This window comes from Peromyscus maniculatus, chromosome 8 (assembly GCF_049852395.1).
Source record: "Peromyscus maniculatus bairdii isolate BWxNUB_F1_BW_parent chromosome 8, HU_Pman_BW_mat_3.1, whole genome shotgun sequence".
Lineage (NCBI taxonomy): Eukaryota > Metazoa > Chordata > Mammalia > Rodentia > Cricetidae > Peromyscus > Peromyscus maniculatus.
The window spans coordinates 60,578,839-60,596,546 of NC_134859.1; the positions used below are offsets into that span (position 1 = coordinate 60,578,839).

Below are 17,708 nucleotides of genomic sequence, written 5' to 3' on the forward strand. Positions count from 1 at the left end.
CAAGTAGCTGACACCAGGGAGGGGAACCGGGTTAGAGCTAGCACCCCTATCGTCTTAGTCTTAGGAAAAGGCTTCTTACCCTGCAGAGGACTGGGCTTTCATGGTTTACTCCAGCTTCATGAAGTCGGTGACACCAGACATTTGTGGAAGGGCGATTCATGCTCAGTTCCACATACTACACACAGTTCAACATACCAACATCAAAGCTCCATTCAGCTGTACAGGGAGTCCCTCTAGGATAACCTTAAGGGGAAGACAGACCCTTAAGCCTCTTTTGTTCTGTGATCCTGGCCATTGTGGCAGCCCTTGAAGCAGGTACATACATACATACATACATACATACATACATACATACACTTAAGGGCACGGTGTGGGTGGGTTGGGCTGTCAAGGTGGCCTGCCTCTAAGGTCTCAAAGGCCTGCTTTCGGTGTTGTGTGGTGGAGCCGAGATCCTGAAAACACTGGTATGTCTCCACTCTCCCTGCACTGGTTTATCAAAGAGTTTGAGACAATGACAGGAAAGGGTTTATGCCTAGCACTGGGACAACAGAATTGGATCGGATCATCTCCATGGTGCCCATAATAGTCCTGTGCTTTTCAATGTTAATGGAGATTGTGTGGCTTCCACCAAAGAACCCAAACAGTGTGGTTGGGTTTTAGGTATAGGGACGTTTCTGTTGTCCTCATCAGACCCCTCTCTGCACAGTAGTTTAATACTCCTTCACTCTTTGCGGGGCGTGGGGTACAGGACGAGGTGGTGGTGAGAGAAGTCTAGCCTCAGACCTGACTTGGAAGAGTTAGTTGCTCACGGCACAAGGAGCAGTTGGAATCGTCCCTTTTCTTATCTGTGAAGTGCAATGATTTGGGCAAGCTGACTTCAAAGATCTTTTTGATTGTACCCAAGGACGGTCCTAAACCCTAGAGCCAGGATAAAGGCTGGCTGGCGAGCCTAGGAGAGAGCGCGCCTCCAACCCAAGGCAGCGACCCCGCCCCGCACACAGCCGGCAGCCCGGGTAGCGCGCAGCTTCCGCCCTCCACGTTGTTGTTCCTGGTTTAGACTACGCCTCCTTGGCCTGGGCTGTGGACGCTTCGCCTTTTGACCACTGCTGTCCCGGCACCACAGCGAAGGCTGTCCTTTGGAACGGCACGTTTTCAGTCTCCGCCCATATCAGACACGAGTGGACAAAGAATTCAGGGAGAGGAAAGGAACACTTGGTTTTGAATGGGAGGGTGATGCAAAGCAGGGGATGGGCCTGAGCAGGACTGCGGAATTCCCCTGTAGGTGTCTCACCCTACGTTCACCCGGTGGCCTTATCCGCACCCGCTAAAACGACCCCGTAGACACTGGCCCTTTAAACAGAAGGCTGGCGGCGCGGGGTGTCCATGTGGAGCTGCTCCATGCCGTGTTGTCCTGCCCGCCCATTGGCGGGCGGCCTGGTGATGTAGCCTAATAGGATGCGAACGCACTGCGGGGGGAGGAACAGAGACAAAATCCGGAACGGGATCAGCTCCCCGGTCCCTCTGTCAATACTCGGGCTGCTTGCTGTCAGCTCCGCCCAGGGGCGGATCCCGGGGGAATTGCGACAGACCGGACGGCTGCAGGATTTAGGTCGTGTCTACATGGGGCGGGGAGACCTAAGGGTCGGATCGTAGGTTCCCCTGACGTGTACTACCGCTGTCTCAGCTCACAGAAGCCTCGGGTTTCCCGTTCCTTCTCGCAGCAAAGCAGAGCTCGTCGTGAATGCCTCAAGCACGCAACAACCCCCGTTTAACTTGTGGCTGGCCGCGGAGCAGGGAGGGGCAAGGCGGGAAAGCGGAAACAGCGCGGAAGCCTGGTTCCATCTTCTCACCCCCACCCAAGCCACGTGTGCGCGCGCGGTGGGCGGGGCTACTCCTGGCGCGACCCCGCCCTCAGCGAGACGCCGCGGCCCTACGGGCGGGGGCTCCGGTCCGGGCTTTGGCTGCGGCCCCGGTGTAGTAGCGGGGGCGGCGGCCGGGGGCAGCGCGGCTCCTTCCCTTGTTGTGTGTGTCGGTGCCTCCTCGCCATCTTGTTGCAAAGCCCTTTCTTGTCGGCGGGACTCCGGGGGCCGCGGGGCGGGAGGCATCGGAAGGGAGGAAGAGGAAGAAGGAAGGAAGAAGGCAGTGCCGCCTTTTTTTGTTTTTTGCATCAAAATTGTTTTAATTTGCAAATTCCTATTTTGCAAATATTTTGGGAGACATTGATTTTTCTCCCCGTGCTCCCCCGTTCTTTTCTGAGGAGTGCGCTGCGCCGCCCAGCCCTGTCGCCCCCCGGAGGTGATCCCTCCCTCCTGCCGGCCCGCCAGCCTGACCTGTGCTTGGCTCGCGGGCCGCAGCCTCGGCCCCGGCGCGCCCCCGGCTGCTCTCGGCGCGATGAGCATAGAGACGCTACTGGAGGCGGCCCGCTTCCTGGAATGGCAAGCGCAGCAACAACAGAGAGCACGTGGTGAGCGGCCCGGCTGGGCCCCTGGGGCACTGGGCAAAAGGGGAGGCCAGTGACCCCGATCCCCAAACCCACTGGAAATAGCAGGCAGGTCCCTCTACGGCGCGACCTAAAAAGCCGGGTAGAGCACGGGCTCCCCGCAAGAGCTGCCGTCCCGAAGGAGTGATGCGAGCAGTGAAAATAATTAATGAATCCATTAACATGCAAAGAGGGACCCAGCTTCTGCGGGTGCCACCCTAGCTGCCTGGCACCCCCCGGTACACCTTCAGTGGGGGGCTCCTTAGGTGTGGGCGGGCGGCGCCCTGGATACCATTGAGGATGTGTGAACCGGGGGATGGGGAGAGGGATGTTGATGTGTGGGGGTGGCAGACCCGCGTGTGCGTGCGTGTGTGCATCAAGATGTGTGATCGGAGCCGGGAGAGAGCGGATGAACGGACGTGTACACGGGTGTTTGTACAGCACACGAGGGGGCGTGTGCGTAACTGGGTGGGGGTGGGGAATACTCTACGCGGAGCAGCTCTCCGGATTCCCTGGCCCCGGCAGGAGGGTGCGGGAAACGCTCCCGGCAGATCTACGCGCTGCTTCGGGCGGAGGCGGCCTTTGCAGAATGAAATGACATCGCGTGTCTTATGATCTTGGCCAGCCCCGCCTGACCCCGCCTCCCAGAGCTGGGCTGGGTCGCACGTCTAGGTTTGGCTGGAAGCTGCGCTGATTGGGTGCATGTGAGTGTCCCGCGGGTCGCTGGGGGCAGCCCCCAGGCCCCCCTGCCTTGCCCTGCTTTAGCCGGTGTGGAATGTGGCGTGTCTGCGCGTTTCAAACCCGCTCTTGGCTGGAATGTTGCGTGTGCCTGCGTCCCAAGCCCGTTGGTTACACGGACTGGTGACGTAGGCAGGTCCCGCCCCCGACCACGTGCACGGGGGACACTCCCGCTGGGGACGGAGCGGCCCGGCCCCTCCTGGCAGCCTCGCGCTGGCCCGGGGGCGGGGCCTGGGCGGGGCTGGCGAGGGGCCTTGAGTCGGGTTGGGCTCGGGCTCCGGTTGCTGGCCGTCTCCCAGGGAGAGCCTTTGCCCTGGGTAGGAGGAGCTACGTTCACCTTGGCTCTGGCTGGATCCTCCTGTTTGTGATCCTGTAGTGAGGGAAACCCTCAGAATCTCAGGGTGACATCGACAGCTCACGTCTTCTCACTGACCCACTAACGGTGTCCCCGAGCCCTTCTGGCAACACCCCGGCCACCCTGCAATAAGTCAGGGTGAGAAGGGCAAACTTTGGCTCGCCCTCAGAGAGGACGGACGCCGGTTTTATGATCCGGCCCTCCACCCCCTTTGGCTGTGGTCCTTAGCCTTCGAGTGCTGCTGGAAGAGAGGCTGAAGGGAAAAGACCTCAGCTTCCCAGACGCTTGCGAGGGCCCCCGTTCTGCAATGTATGTGCAGTTCCCGGGGATCCCTGGCTCCCCTGCCCTTCCTCAGAACCCTTCAGCCGGCAGTGTTGTGGTGGAGAGAGAGTTCTTCGCCCTCCTTTCCTTTCTTTCTGCCTATTGTTGCTTCAATGATGAGTCATGCAGGAGGTAGTAGTGTGCGTGTGTTGTGTGTGTGCTCGCTCGCGCTCGCGCCCGCGCGCCTGCAGCTTGTTCCGCTCCGGCGGGCGGGCGGGCGGGCGGGCGGGCGGAGTGGTAGCTAGCCGGCAAGGGGCGGAGGAGCTGCGGGGCCTCGTCACAGCCACCAGCCTCTCAAGGTCAGGAGTCACTGGAGTCGTGCAAGACCAGTGCTCGGGTTGGTGCCGAGCAGCTGCTCTGGGGTATCATCGACCCTCGCGCCCCTCCCCCTTGTGCTTTGGGCCCCCGAGCAGGGTCAAGCAGTGGACAGTGCTGGTGGTTAACCAGAATGACAAGTGTGTGGTTTCAGCGGCGGATGTGGGCAGGGGGCGACCTGAAGAGTTTGGAGAGAACGAGTCACCCGCCGCTACCATCAATACACGGTGCAGTTCAGGAGTACCCGTTATACCCCACTGTGGACCAGGCAGTCTGAGAGAGGTGAACAGGATTGACCGACCCTCCTGTTGCCCCTAGGGAACTCTTATTTCACATTAACCTTCCGGGGTATCTAGAACAGCGAGAAGGCCTCTACAGCCGTGTGTTCACACTTGTTCAATTAGCCCAGAGCTGACCGGTCAGGTGGAGGGGGCTGGAGGGGGTTGGGGGTCCCAGCTCTGCAGAAGAGCGTAGGAAAAGCCCTCTGAGGGAATTGCACGGCCCTTCTCTTCCCTCCGAGGATGGAGCTCTGGGGAGAAGCAGAGCTCGGCTCCCAGGCCTCAGCTGCCTGATAATGGATCACAGAGTCTTAGAAGATGGGTGGGTACTGGGAAGCCCAGGCGGCCTCGAGTACAGAGAAGGCCAGATTTGGTTCCCACGGGTTAAGACCCCTGCCCTGTAGCTGACACCAGCATGTCGAGCAGAACTGCCCCTACGGAGGTACTTACTTCAGATAACCAGCTCTGAGCAGGGAGTCTCTTAGCCTCTCCGTTCCCACCTACAAGGCAAGGTCAAGCCTTGCAGACCAGTCTGCTCACATGACAGACGACCTAAGGATGTGCCGCACATGTAAGCAGTTGTGAGGGAGAAGAGAGGGAAGGGCAGGGCCGTGCTGGCGCCCGGAGGAGGACTTGGCAGGCCTTTGCCAGCTTGTGTGGAGATGACTTGAGATGGTCTCCTACCTTGATGGGAGGGAGCTGGCTGGTGTGTGCAGAGGTGCCCGGCACCTGCCCTGCTCTGAGCCTGCCTTCTGTGCCAAGCTCTGGTGGCATCCAGAAGGGGGGAAGTCCTGTACACATGAGACCACAGTAGCAAGCAAGGTTGTAGGCAGACAAGGCCTGTGCTCTCCCAGCCCGGAGGGTCTTGCTAATTCACCGGGTTGGTGCCTGGGTGGAGCCTGGAGGAGGTAGGTGTGGGTGTGCACGCATGTGAGAGGAGGACACCTGTGGGTCAGAACATTCCGTAAGATGACCTAAGAAGCACAGTTTGTCCGTCACTGGGAGGGGACCCTGGGTAGGAAAGGAGGCAGAACCAGGGGAGGGAAGCTCTAGGGGGCTGGGGTGGTCGTGGAGCAGCCTCTGCTGTCCGGTTAGGGTTGACAATGCTGGGTGTGGTGGAGCTCATTCAGTGAGTCCTTCCTGGTATCTGGGAAGCGTGGCTTCGTGGTGGCTCTGGAAGAGAGGGGGGAGGGGGGAGGGGGTTGCTGTCTCCTAGAGGAGCTTGAAGTACAGACTTAGCTTCCAGTCCAGTACCTGGCTTTGGGCCCCTCCACCTGTGGTGACTTAAAACACTTGTCCCCAGGCCAGTGAGCAAGCAGCGCCAGAGAAAGCCTGACTGAGGTCGATCCTAGGAACCCATGGTGGGAGGAGAGACAGAACCTCTGAGACCCTGAGAGTGGTCCTCTGACCTGTGTGTGCCCTCACTAACACAAAATAAAGATTTAAAAAAAACAAAACTGGATCAGTCAAAGGAGCTTTATTAGGCCCTGAGTTTAAAGTGTGTGGGCCAGATCTGTTCCAGGCCAGCCAGAGGAAGGGCTCTGAAGTTGGAACTCCACAGGCTTCTTTACCACTGTGGTTTGTGGGGAGCTGCAGGAACCTAAGTCAAGTGCTGACAGAGAGACCCGCCCGGGTGAGCAAGGCCTCTTCGTTGGAGTAAGCCTGTCCTCCCCTTCCTGAAGGGCAGGGGAGATGGGAAGAGGCCTGAACTCGGGCTGCTGGGAAACAGTTTATGATTCCTTCCAAACACTTCCTCCCTCAGCTTCCTCCTCGGCTCCTTCCTTGTCTTGTGGGGCTGGAGGTGGGGCTCCTCCTTACGCTGTTCCAAGCCCAGAAGACCATGGGGTCTTTTGGGTTAGGAAGACCTGAGGGGACTGTGCCCCTCCTCCCTAGGGAGGAGTTAGCTCCAGCCCCACATCACATGATCCTGCTCAGGGTGTGTCCGCCCTCTGTTGTCAACAGTTTTGACACCACAAGCAGAAGGGTCTGGGCTGCTTCCCTTACCTGGGAGATGGTGACCCAGCCCTGAACAAAAGCCCTGGCCAGGGAGCCTAGGGTGGGGCCTGAGAGAAGCCGGTTCCTGGATAGCGGCCGGTCCCACTTTGGTCCCGCTCTTGAGTGGGTCTCACTAGAGATGCTGAGGGATGTGATCATGAAGGTTGCCTGAGTTCAGTGGCCCTGCTCAACCTCTGCTGCCTTTACCTGGCTGGTCCTCCCTTCTGCCTGCCTCCGCCTGTCTAAACTGTGCTGTTCCTGCTGTAAGTGGTCCTGGACAAGGGACAGCCTGGCCTGAGAGACATGGGTCCTAACATGTTGGGAGAACAGCTGGACTCACTGCTCTCGGAGGAAAAGTTGGGGCCTTTGGCTTAGCAGGCCGTGTTCTCATGAAGTAAATGTGAGGGGTTTGCCCTGTAACCTGGGGCTCTTGTGAGAACTGGGGGTGTGGATGTGAGAGGACACCTAGTGAGCTTACAGTGAGCAACAGGGCATCTGGCTGGGCAGCAGACCTGCTGTGTAACTCGGCGAATCATTTGGTCTCTCTGTGAAACAGAGGTACCGCCCGCTCTCCAACAGGTGCCGGGTCAATTCTGTGGATGGCCCCATGCCCCTGTGGTGGTCTGGCCTGTTGCCAGCCCAGACCTCATCCATCCCTGTGCACACCTTAGCCTTATGCCCTTCTGGATACTCCTGTTGGTTACCTATCTAGTTGCACATCCAGCTCTAGGTTGCTGGGCCCCCAGCATCCCATTCGTGAACCCCTGTCTTCCCCGAAGCCAGCCTGGCACCCCCGTTCCTTTGCTGCCCCACTCCCTGCCCCAGGACGTGAGGTCCCCAGGGGCAGGGGGCCAGGCTGGTGTCTGTTAGTGCTGCCTTGCTGTGTCTGGTGTGTCAGGCAGGGCAGGATGTCACTGAGCCCTGATGGGACGAAGTTAGGGTTGGAGGACAGGCGTAGATGGGGGCCCAGGACCCTGGGCTCTGCTGAGACCCCCGTGTGTTCTCTCTGCATAGAGGAGCAGGAGCGCCTTCGCCTGGAGCGGGAACGGGAGAGAGAGCAGGAGCAGAAGAGGGCAAGTAGCCTGGCCAGGTTGGCCCATGCCCTGCCCGTGGAGGAACCCCGCATCGAGGCTCCCCCGCTACCCCTGTCGCCACCGGCACCACCGCCCGCGCCGCCGCCGCCGCTGCCCGCCCCTGCCCCGCTGACCGTCATCCCTATTCCTGTAGTGACCAACTCCCCACAGTCCCTGCCCCCGCCTCCACCTCTGCCCCCGGCGGCCCAGCCTCTGCCCCTGGCACCTCGTCAGCCGGCCCTGGTCAGCACCCCTGGACTCAGCATTAAGGAGCCAGCCCCCCTGCCCACCAGGCCGCAGGTGCCCGCCCCTGCCCCGCTACTGCCTGATCCGAAGACCACCACCACCGTCGTCGCACCGACTGGCAGCCCCAAGCCTTTGCAGCCCCTCCCTACGCCCATCCTGACCATTGCGCCACACCCTGGAGTCCAGCCTCAGCTGGCTCCCCAGCAGCCGCCCCCGCCCACGCTTGGGACCCTGAAGTTGGCACCAGCTGAAGAAGCCAAATCCAGTGAACAAAAGAAGCGGCCTGGGGGGTGAGTGGGGCGCGGCAGAGGGGCCGGTTGGATGGGAGACCGTCCAGCATGGGCCGGGAGTGCAAGAGAAGCTGCCCTGGCCAGCTAGCCCCCGCTGGGGAATGTCCCGTGCCACTTAGAGATACCTCTCGTAATAAGGCACTATCCTGCTGATGGTTGTTCTTAGCGGCAACGCTGGAGACCACGGCAGGCATTTCCAGGCCATTGCCGGAGGTCGATTCTAGAACCCCTGCAGGATCCCTTGCCTTAGTTGGACCAGTGGGATGCAGAGTTCCAGGGGCCATAGGTTTTGATCATAGAGGTCCCCTCCAGGAGGTGGATGGGCCCAACACCGGGCCAACACTTCCAGTTTATCGAGAGAATGTCGGGGACAAAAAAGCCTAGGACACCTGGTCAGTGGGGGGTATGGGTGGTGTGGGTCCGGAAGGCCGGATCTGGGCCTTCCTCCCTGAGCCTCCTATTTGTCTGGGTTTCAGGATCGGAACCAGAGAAGTCCACAACAAATTGGAGAAAAACAGGTGTGTGTGCACACTTGGGAGTGTGACTCTGGGCCCGCCCCTCCCGGACTCACCCACCCAGCACGGGGTTCCCCCCCAGAGCTTCTGTTGTGTTTGCCCCGGGCCTGGCCTCCTGCCCCTGTGCCCTCGGGGCGCTGGCTGACCAGCGTTCACCCCTTTTCCCCAGGAGGGCCCATCTGAAGGAATGCTTCGAGACCCTGAAGCGCAACATCCCCAACGTGGACGACAAGAAGACGTCGAATCTGAGCGTGCTGCGGACGGCGCTGCGGTACATCCAGGTATGTGGGAGGGAGGGAGGCAGGGAGGGAGGGAGGAGGCAGGGCTGGGCGCTGCCGTGACGGCCGCAGCGCCAGTTTCCTCCTGCTGCCGGCAGGCTCCCCCGCCCGCCTCCACGCGGGCGCTGAGCACATGGCCCGGCTGACATCAGCGGGGCTCCCAGCCCGGGAGGGGGCGGGCGGGAGGGCGCCTGCGCGAGAGGGCGGCGGCGGCGGCGGCGGCCGTGCACTTTTCGGCCTTCCCCTCCCCCACGCACCGCGTCTGCTCGGCCCGCGCGTAACCAGGGCACGCAGCTTGGCCCACCGGCACCTCCCAACCCGCAGTGCCCGGGCGAGACCCGGACTCGGGCGGTCACTGGTGGCGGGGGGCGGGAATGAATCGGGAGGGACGTGGTGTCTGCGTTCGCCTGGCAGCGCTCAGGACTACGGTCGGGGTGGGGCCCTGAGGCTGCCCGGGTGACCGCGCGGGGCCACTGCGCCTTAACTGTTTCCTTCCCGCGAGTGCTGGGAAGGGGGTCCCCCGCTGGTGATGTCGCCTCTCCCCGCGGGCACTGGCGGCCCTCTCCGCGGCAGTGCGAAGTTGCTGTCGCCCTGGAAACCGCGTAGGGTTCCGCGTGCCCGGGAGGTGGCGGGGGGGATGGGCGCGGCCGGGCTGGGCGGCGCGGGAGACCAAACCGTTGGGGAATGGGAGGGACCTAGCGCTCCCGGCGGCGGCGGCGGCGGTGGTGCGCGCGCGCGCGCGGGGAGTGCACGGGGGAGGGGGGTGCAGGGCGAGCATCGGGGTTTCCGTCCACCCACGCGGGATGCTCGCGGGAGCGAGGCTGCATCACAGCTTCCGTGGGAGGGGTGCCCGTACTCCTCCAGCGGGGCTTCCGTAGCTCGGTCACAACCTGGAGGTAACCGGACCTGGTGCTCGGGGCCCCAGGCCGCGCCTCTGAGCCGCCAGCCGATGCGCGCGCCTTTCTGCCCGCCTCCCTGCCCGCCTCCCGGAGCTTCCCGGCAGCTGGGGGCGGGGCCGGCCGGCCGCCCGCGGTGACGCAGCGGGCAGGTCCGCGTGGGTGCGCGCGTGCCCCGGAGGGGCGGGGCCTCGCTTGCGGGGCCAAGGGGCCCGGCGCAGGCTGTGCAGTGTCCTGGAGCTTATTTCCGTGATAATTTTACTGACTTTGGGCTTGGGCGTAATTCACTTGTTTTTATCAAAGCAGTCTCTTAGCACACCTCTGCCGTGACGCCGTGACATTTCCTTTGAGTATCAGTTTCCTCATTTGGTGTGATGCTAAGTCGAAAAAAATAGTACCATAGAGATGGTAGAAGAGTTGGAATTTATGCAAAAAAAATTTTGCGGTCTCTAAATATTAATAGGATTGTGACTGCGAGGTAGGAAGGAGCTGGAGCAAGACAAGTGTCTTTTTATAGATGTGTGCCTGGGGAAGGGAGCTTTGCATAATGTGTGGATTTGAAAATATCTTCGCTGCTGTGGAAGCCGCTGAAGGAAGCTCCCTTAGAATCAGGCCTCAACTGACGAGGAAGTGGAGGGGCCCCAGGCTGTCCGTGAGAAGGCTTGATTGGTGCTGATCATGGAAGCAGAAACAGAAGTCACAAGACTTGGGAAACCCAGCGGGGTGATGGGTGGCTCAGGCCTTTAATCCCAGCACTTGAGAGGCAGAGGCAGGCGGATCATTGTGAATTTGAGACCAGCCTAGTCTACAGAGTGAGTTCCAGGACAGTCAGGGCTGTTACACAGAGAGACCCTTTCTGGAAAAACCAAACAAAAAAGATTGTGGAAACCCGGTGTGGTACCCATTTATTTCATTAAATGTTTTTGGTCATGCCCTGGGTCTGCTTCTGAGGACCAGAGACCAAAAGAAAAAGGGATGAGTTTTGTCCTGGTAAATTAGGACCTGCAGCAGATCCTAAATGTGAACGTTCCAAGGACTGTGTCTTGTGGGGTGGCGGGATCTGTTTTGGGGCGTCAGGAAAGTGCTCGGGAAAGGACATTTGCAGAGGCCTGTAGGACAGCTACATCTGGGTGAGTGAGGCACAGCACAGGACAGAGTGGTGGTTTCTTCAGCAGGAACGAGGGAGAGGTATGCTTGGATGTACAAGATGGTAGGAGGGTGACTTGTCTTGCAGAGAGGCAACAGGCACTAGAAGAGGGTTGGAGGTTGGCTCTGGGCCTTAGGGAGCTAGGGCTTTGGTGGTGTGTTCACAAGAGAAGGGCTGGGGAGGAAGGCCTGCCTGATGCCTCTGCAGGGGAGGCAGGCCGATCTGAGTTCCAGGCCAGCTGGGCTTGCATAGTACAGCCTTGTCTTGTCTAAGGGCAGGGGGTGTTAGAGGAGGGTGTCGAGGTGGTCTCCAAAGTTGCTTGGGGTAGTGAAGGACTTGAAGAAGGCCACAGTGAAGTGGACGGAGACAAGAATAATAGACATGTGTCCAGATCGACACCTAAAATAAGTGGGTTTGAAACAAAGCCCGGGGGACAGGGAGCTTCAGCTCAGAAGAGAACTTGCCCAGCACTCCTGCGGCTGTGGACTTCATTGCTAGCACCACGAAACAGGTGGAGCCATGTGGACTATGGGTGGACTCGGGGAGGTCTGCAGGGGTCTCTAGGCCTGTGGGCTGAACTCTGTGGAAAGGGGGTGTTTGGGCCCCCTCACCCAGAGTCTAGCCTCCCTACAAGCAGTGGATAGAGTTGAGGATGGCGCTTGGAGCCAACAGTCTGAAGGTTCAAGTGAGGACTGAGTCACCCAGGGCCTGTGCTTGATGTGGCCTCCTCTGATGTCATGTGCAGCTCTCAGGGACAGAGCCAGGTGAGAGGACACAGAGGTGCCATGTGTGTTAGGATAAAGACAAGGTCTTTCCTACTGTTTCTAGCAGAAATAGGAGAAGCAGGATAAACTGAAGTGGGGTGGTACATGGGGGACTGTGGCGTGGAACTAATGACAGGTATGCCGAGGCCGGCGTGGCACGGCTCTGGGCCTGGTGTTGCAGGCGTTGAGAGTGTGAAGCTTTTGCTCACCGCATAAGGAATGTCCAGAGCTTGGGGCCACTGGAGGAGTGTGGGGAAGTGGGGTTGGATGTGATGCTGTACCCAGCCGGGAGAAGCAGCCGAGCTGCTGCTAGATCATGAGTCTGCATTCCCTTTGATGAAGGGAAGATGGGGTAGAGGCTGACACCCTGATAGGAGGGTGGCAGACTTATAGATCCTTGGCGGCCTGAGTAAGCATGCTACTGGTCACTGATGTGGTCAGGGATGTAAACTGGCTGTAGAACAGCCCGTGGTCCAGTGAGCCGGGGCTAATGAAGCCCCATTGGACAGACTCCATTCTGTTAGCGACACACTCCATTCAGATACGCAGTAGGGTCACTGGGAGAGACTGAGGCAGGAGGGTATGCTGACAAGGCCTTGGGCTGGGGAGGGATAATGGAGGAGAGTGGGACTTGGGTGTGGTCTAGAAGTCAAGAGGCCAGGGGTGGGCTGGTGAAGGGTCTCGGTGAAGGAGCCAAGCATGTCAGCTGGGACCTACAGTAGAGAAGTTGAGAAAAACCCTTTTGTTTTCTGACGTGACTTTCACTGTAGCACGTGACTTGTGTCCCCTCCCCTGCAAGTAAGTATCATGGAGACCGACAGACAGACAGAACCCCACACACGGGGTCGGGGAGTGAAGGCAGGGATCCATGTGGGAACAGCAAGGCAGGGTTCAGACAAGCTAGTGTGTGGGGTGCCTGTGGCCTCTGCACCTGCGGTGACCCCATGCTTTGGAGTTAGATGTTCAGAAGCAGGTTGAGAAATGGACTCTGGAGTCAGCCCTGGTAGTGCCTGCCTTGACTGATGGACACAGCAGGGCTGACCTTCCTAGGCTGGGAGACAAGAGGTGGGCCAAAGTGTCGGGGTCTGGAGATCACGCAGGCAGGCACTTTACTTTAGAAGGCAGCTGAAACTGGGGCATGAGCTGGCCTTTGTGTATGCAGAGGAGACGCAGTGAGGCTTCGGACTGGGCGGGGCTGAGTATCGAAGAGGCATTGTCAGTAAGGAAGACCCTCCTGTGTTCTGAGGGAAGCAGGGATATCTGTGGTGAGGAAGGGCTGGCCTGGACCTTGAGGTGAAAACTCCCTAGAGGTGTGCAGTCAGACCTGGGGTACTGTGGAACTCCCCAAGATCCTTTATTGTTGGCCAGTAGGGCACAGCACAGGTTTTTCAGTTTCGATATCCTCTGAGGTCTGGAGGGTTGTGGGCCGCTCCTGAGTGGGGGGCAGTGTGAATTGCGAGCTGGAGAGGAAGCATGGGTAGCTGAGGGGCCGCTGAGGTCGGGGGAGGAACGGGTCCGGCGTTGGGGCCAGGCAGGTAGAAGCCTGTGATGGGAACCGGGCTGTCAGTCTAGCGAGAAACCTTCCAGGGACCAGGAAGCAGGGAACCGTGAGCGGTGGTAGAGAGGAGTGTCGGTCATTGCAGGAGGGAACCAAGGAGGGTCACTGTCGCCTCAGTGAGTGAACAGAGTGAGCTGAGTGATAGTGGAGGCTGCGGGAGTGAGGTGGGTTGAGACTGAAGTCCCTGAGGACCCGGTCAGGGTGGTGTGCAGAAGGGTCCCCTGGGACTTGGATCTGTGCTAGCTTTTGGTGGGTGCCTGCTTAGGCGCCCAGTGACTCAGATGCTGGTCCTCACTGGGCAGAGTGATGGAAGAGGAGGCAAGTGTGGTCTCCCAGCTGCTTTGGTCACTGCAGAATGGTGGTTCTTAACCCGTGGGTCGCAACCCCTTTGGGGGGCACAGATCAGCTATTTACATTATGATTCAGTTCATAACAGTAGCAAAATTACAGTTACGAAGTAGCAATGAAATAATTCTAGGGTTGGGGTCACCACAACCATAAAACTGTATTAAAGGGTCGCAGCCTTAGGAAAGTTGAGAGCCACTGGTTCAGAAGTTTTGAGGGCCATGGAGCCTGTGGCTGCTGCTAAGGGCACTCTGCTGTCCTTTGCCCTGTCCCCAGTCCCTGAAGAGGAAGGAGAAAGAATATGAGCATGAGATGGAGCGGCTGGCACGGGAGAAGATTGCCACGCAGCAGCGCCTGGCAGAGCTCAAGCATGAGCTGAGCCAGTGGATGGATGTACTGGAGATTGACCGTGTGCTCCGGCAGACAGGCCAGCCTGAGGATGACCAAGCCTCCACCTCCACAGCCTCTGGTGAGCCTCGGCCCCTCTGCTGGTCCTGTCACCCTCAAATGTTGTCCTTAGCTTCCCTGAGGTTTTTCCCTGCTGGAAAAGAGGCCATCTGTCCCAGCTCCAGCATACTGACCTCCAAGGACACCTTGGCCTCCAGCCACTTGTTCCCCGAGCTCTTCTGACCCGCCCCCTGCCCTGTGTTCCCTGACAGAGGGCGAGGACAACATAGACGAGGATATGGAGGAAGACCGGGCAGGCCCACCTAAGCTGAACCATCGACCCCAGCTGGAGCTGCTGAAATCCACCCTGCCAACCCCCAGCCCCGCCTCTGCGCCTCTGCCTCCTCCCCCGCACCCCCATCCCCACTCCGTGGCCCTGTCTCCTGCCCACCTCCCTGTGCAGCAGCAGCAGCAGCCGCAGCAGCCACCACCACCGCCACCGCAGCAGCAGCAGCAGCAGCCGCAGCCACAGCAGCCGCCGCCACAGCAGAAAACCCCTCTGCCAGCCCCTCCTCCCCCCCCAGCCACCCCGACCCAGACGCTAGTGCCCGCTCCAGCCCATCTTGTGGCCACGGCTGGAGGAGGCTCCACAGTTATCGCCCATACGGCCACCACCCACGCCTCAGTCATCCAGACTGTGAACCACGTTCTGCAGGGCCCGGGGGGCAAGCACATCGCCCACATCGCCCCCTCCGCCCCCAGCCCTGCTGTGCAGCTGGCACCCGCCACACCCCCCATTGGCCACATCACAGTGCACCCGGCCACCCTCAACCATGTGGCCCACCTCGGCTCCCAGCTGCCCTTGTACCCACAGCCTGTGGCGGTGAGCCAGCCTGTGGCAGTGAGCCACATCGCCCACACCCTTTCGCACCAGCAAGTGAACGGCACAGCCGGGCTGGGCCCTCCGGCCGCTGTCATGGCCAAGCCAGCCGTGGGGGCCCAGGTGGTACACCACCCCCAGCTGGTGGGCCAGACAGTGCTCAACCCTGTGACTATGGTCACTATGCCCTCCTTTCCTGTCAGCACACTCAAGCTGGCTTGAGGATGAGGCCCTTTAGGCCCCCAGTGGGGGCAGGGGAGGGGGACCCGACTGCCCCTCTCCCACCCACCAGCTCCACACATTCCAGCCAGGCCCGCCCCACCCACACCACCCCCAGGCCTCCTAGGGGAAGGGGGTGCAGAGACTCTGAGCCAGGGGAGGGGCCCTCCAGGGAGTTGGGTGCAGGCAGGAAGTTGTCCTGCCGCACTAGGACTCGGTAGACATGAGGACGCTTTGGTGGACGTACTTGCCTGCCCAGCCTGGTGCCAGCCCTGGTGCCACTCCTGCCTCCCTACCTTGTCCACCCCGAAGTCTGCGCTGTGGCTGTGTTCTCTGGCTTCTCCTTCCCCGGTCTGCCTTCCTGTGCTGCTGCTGCTATTGTCTGGTGAGGTGGCTGAGCTTCCCGGCCTCCCTCCCCAGCCTCAGAGTCCTCTGGGACTTCTGTGTAGGAAACAGAGCCCCAGAGAAGTGAGGACTGGGTGGAGAGGGGCCCAGCTCTGAGGACAGCTGACAGATCCCAAGATCTGGAGTCAGGCTAAGACAGGTGAATACCTGGGCCTGGGGCTCTCGGATCCACCTGGATGGAGTCACTGTGATTGGTCACAGTAGAAACTGTTTAAAATGAGTCTCAACCAACAATAAACAAAATGTAGGCTGTTGTCAAGTTTTCCACACCTGCCCCTGGGCTCCTGACCTCTCCAGAGCAGGCTGAGCTTCGGGCTGGGGAGGTGGGTCTGGCAGCCTTGCCTCCCACCTGCGAGGCCCGGGAGGTTCCATCCTTGGACCTGGCACTCTCTGTCCTGGTTCCTTGCTCTGCCCAGTGCTTCCCCAGGCCTCTGGGTTTCGGTCCTGCCTTCAGCTTGGGAAGCAGGGACCAGCCGTGGTTCTGGGAACTAAGCCGCATTGCTGAGGTATCAGCGAGCTGAAATCCCGGGGCTTTTCCCATCTCCCGCTTTGAGTGGCAATTTTGAGGCCCCTTCCTGGTGGGTGCTGCACTGTCCACTGTGGAAAGGGCCTTTGCTGGGCTAAGACAAGGCTCGTCAGGACTGGCAAGAGTGAGGAGTCCTGTGCTTAGGGATGCTGTGTCTCCTGCCTCTGCGCTCGCAGGCCGCTTCGGCTTCTCTTTTTAAGTGGATATTTATTCTAAGTGGCCTTGTGTCAGACACTCAGTTACACGTGTGCACATTCAGCTCCCCACTGGACACTCACCAATGGCCTTTCGGTGTGGGGCAGGAAGCAAGTGTCCCTAGGCGTGAAGCTTGCACTGGGGTAAGTTGGGGGGCCAGAAGGAGGGCTCAGGGTCCTTCAGATGACATGTGAGCAGGGCACTGAGGCCAGTGAAGGTCTTGAATACATTCTCCCTTGAAATAGTGACTTCCTCAGATGCTTAAGAACTCACAGGTCCTTCTGGCCCTGGAGACCTCCAGGGCACTTTATTACGTCTCCTGGGGTAGGGAATGGTGGCTAGGACCAGGTCCCTATCCCAGCGCAGAAATCCTAACCCCACAAGCTGGCTGCCTTCCTGTGGCTGCAGCCACCCCTACCCACACCCTGCCTCTGGGGGCCACCTCCACTCTGCTCTGTTGTGCCAGAGCAGGGTCTGGTGCTGGCACAGTCAGACCACGTGATGAATTGCCCCCACCCCACCCCCTTTGTCCCTCTCTGTGTCTTGAGGCCAGTTCCAGAGCTCACACCATCGTGTTGGCCTGCAGGCCTGCACAGATACCTCATCATCCACCCCCTCCCCCCACCAGGGGTTCCTCCAGATCTAGTGCCGAATGACGATGTCCAGATTGGTGATGATGGGTGTTGTTGCTGTTTTTGTTGTTTGTGACTGCTGTGTGCCCAAGTGGGCAGCCACCTCCCAGCCCTTTCTTGGGCATCTCCCCTTTGAGAGCTGTTAGGACCACATCTGTCCTCACCCTGTGGGACCGCCTGGCCCTTCCCTTCCTATCCCTTCCAGCCTGGGACACACACACACATACACACACACACACCTTACCTCTCATGCGTGTTTTACCTGTGCTGATTGGAGTGGCTCACTGCCTGGGATCTTTACCTCGGGGAGGAAAAGGGGGGAGTGGTTCCCTGGGGGCCAAAGAAGGGCAGAGAATGCCTGGAGGGTAGCTGGGTCACCATAGCCTCTCTCTAGGAACAGCTGCTTCTCCCCCAATCCCAGGGTCCCACTCCCAGTCCCCAAAGAGGTGGCCCTTGTTTACAGTGAGGACTCGGTCACTGTGTCTCTGTTTCCTGAAATATGAATTGTAGCGACCCCAGACTGTAGAGATTTTTATGTGTTTGGGTACATCTGCTGTGTGGGAAAAAAAAAAAAACTACAAAAACCCTAATTTTGTACATATTGTATTTTTACTATTGAACTGTATTCTAGTGGCTGTTCATGCTCTGAGACTTTAGGTATTGAGACATGAATACTATCCATGTAATAAGCACTTGCCTGGAATAAAATATAAAACTGAAATAAATCTGCACTGAAACCTGACGTGGGGCTGCTAGCCTGCAGCATCTGGGTCATTTCATTCCGAGAGGCAGAGGCTCACGGGGCCGATTAGCTGGAGGCTGAGGCAAGAGAATGAAGAAAATGGGGTGGTGGCCTGAGTTACGAACTTAA

The 17,708-nt window shown here is 59.4% G+C and overlaps 1 protein-coding gene across 2 annotated transcripts; it reads left to right on the forward strand.

The window, feature by feature from the left end:
• Window positions 1–1,478: 1,478 nt before the first annotated feature.
• Mnt (MAX network transcriptional repressor) lies at window positions 1,479–17,579 on the forward strand. Of its 2 annotated transcripts, XM_015996164.3 has the most exons (6): window positions 1,479–2,464; window positions 7,496–8,090; window positions 8,567–8,608; window positions 8,775–8,886; window positions 13,870–14,062; window positions 14,253–17,579. In XM_015996164.3, the coding sequence occupies exons 1-6, from the start codon at window positions 2,392–2,394 to the stop codon at window positions 15,080–15,082; spliced, it is 1,845 nt and encodes a 614-aa protein (XP_015851650.1). In that variant the 5' UTR covers window positions 1,479–2,391; the 3' UTR covers window positions 15,083–17,579. The 2 variants fall into 2 exon arrangements, with proteins under 2 accessions (XP_015851650.1, XP_042138321.1); XM_042282387.2 differs by lacking the exon at window positions 8,567–8,608 and having other exon boundaries at window positions 1,934–2,464.
• The last annotated feature ends 129 nt before the right edge of the window (window positions 17,580–17,708 follow it).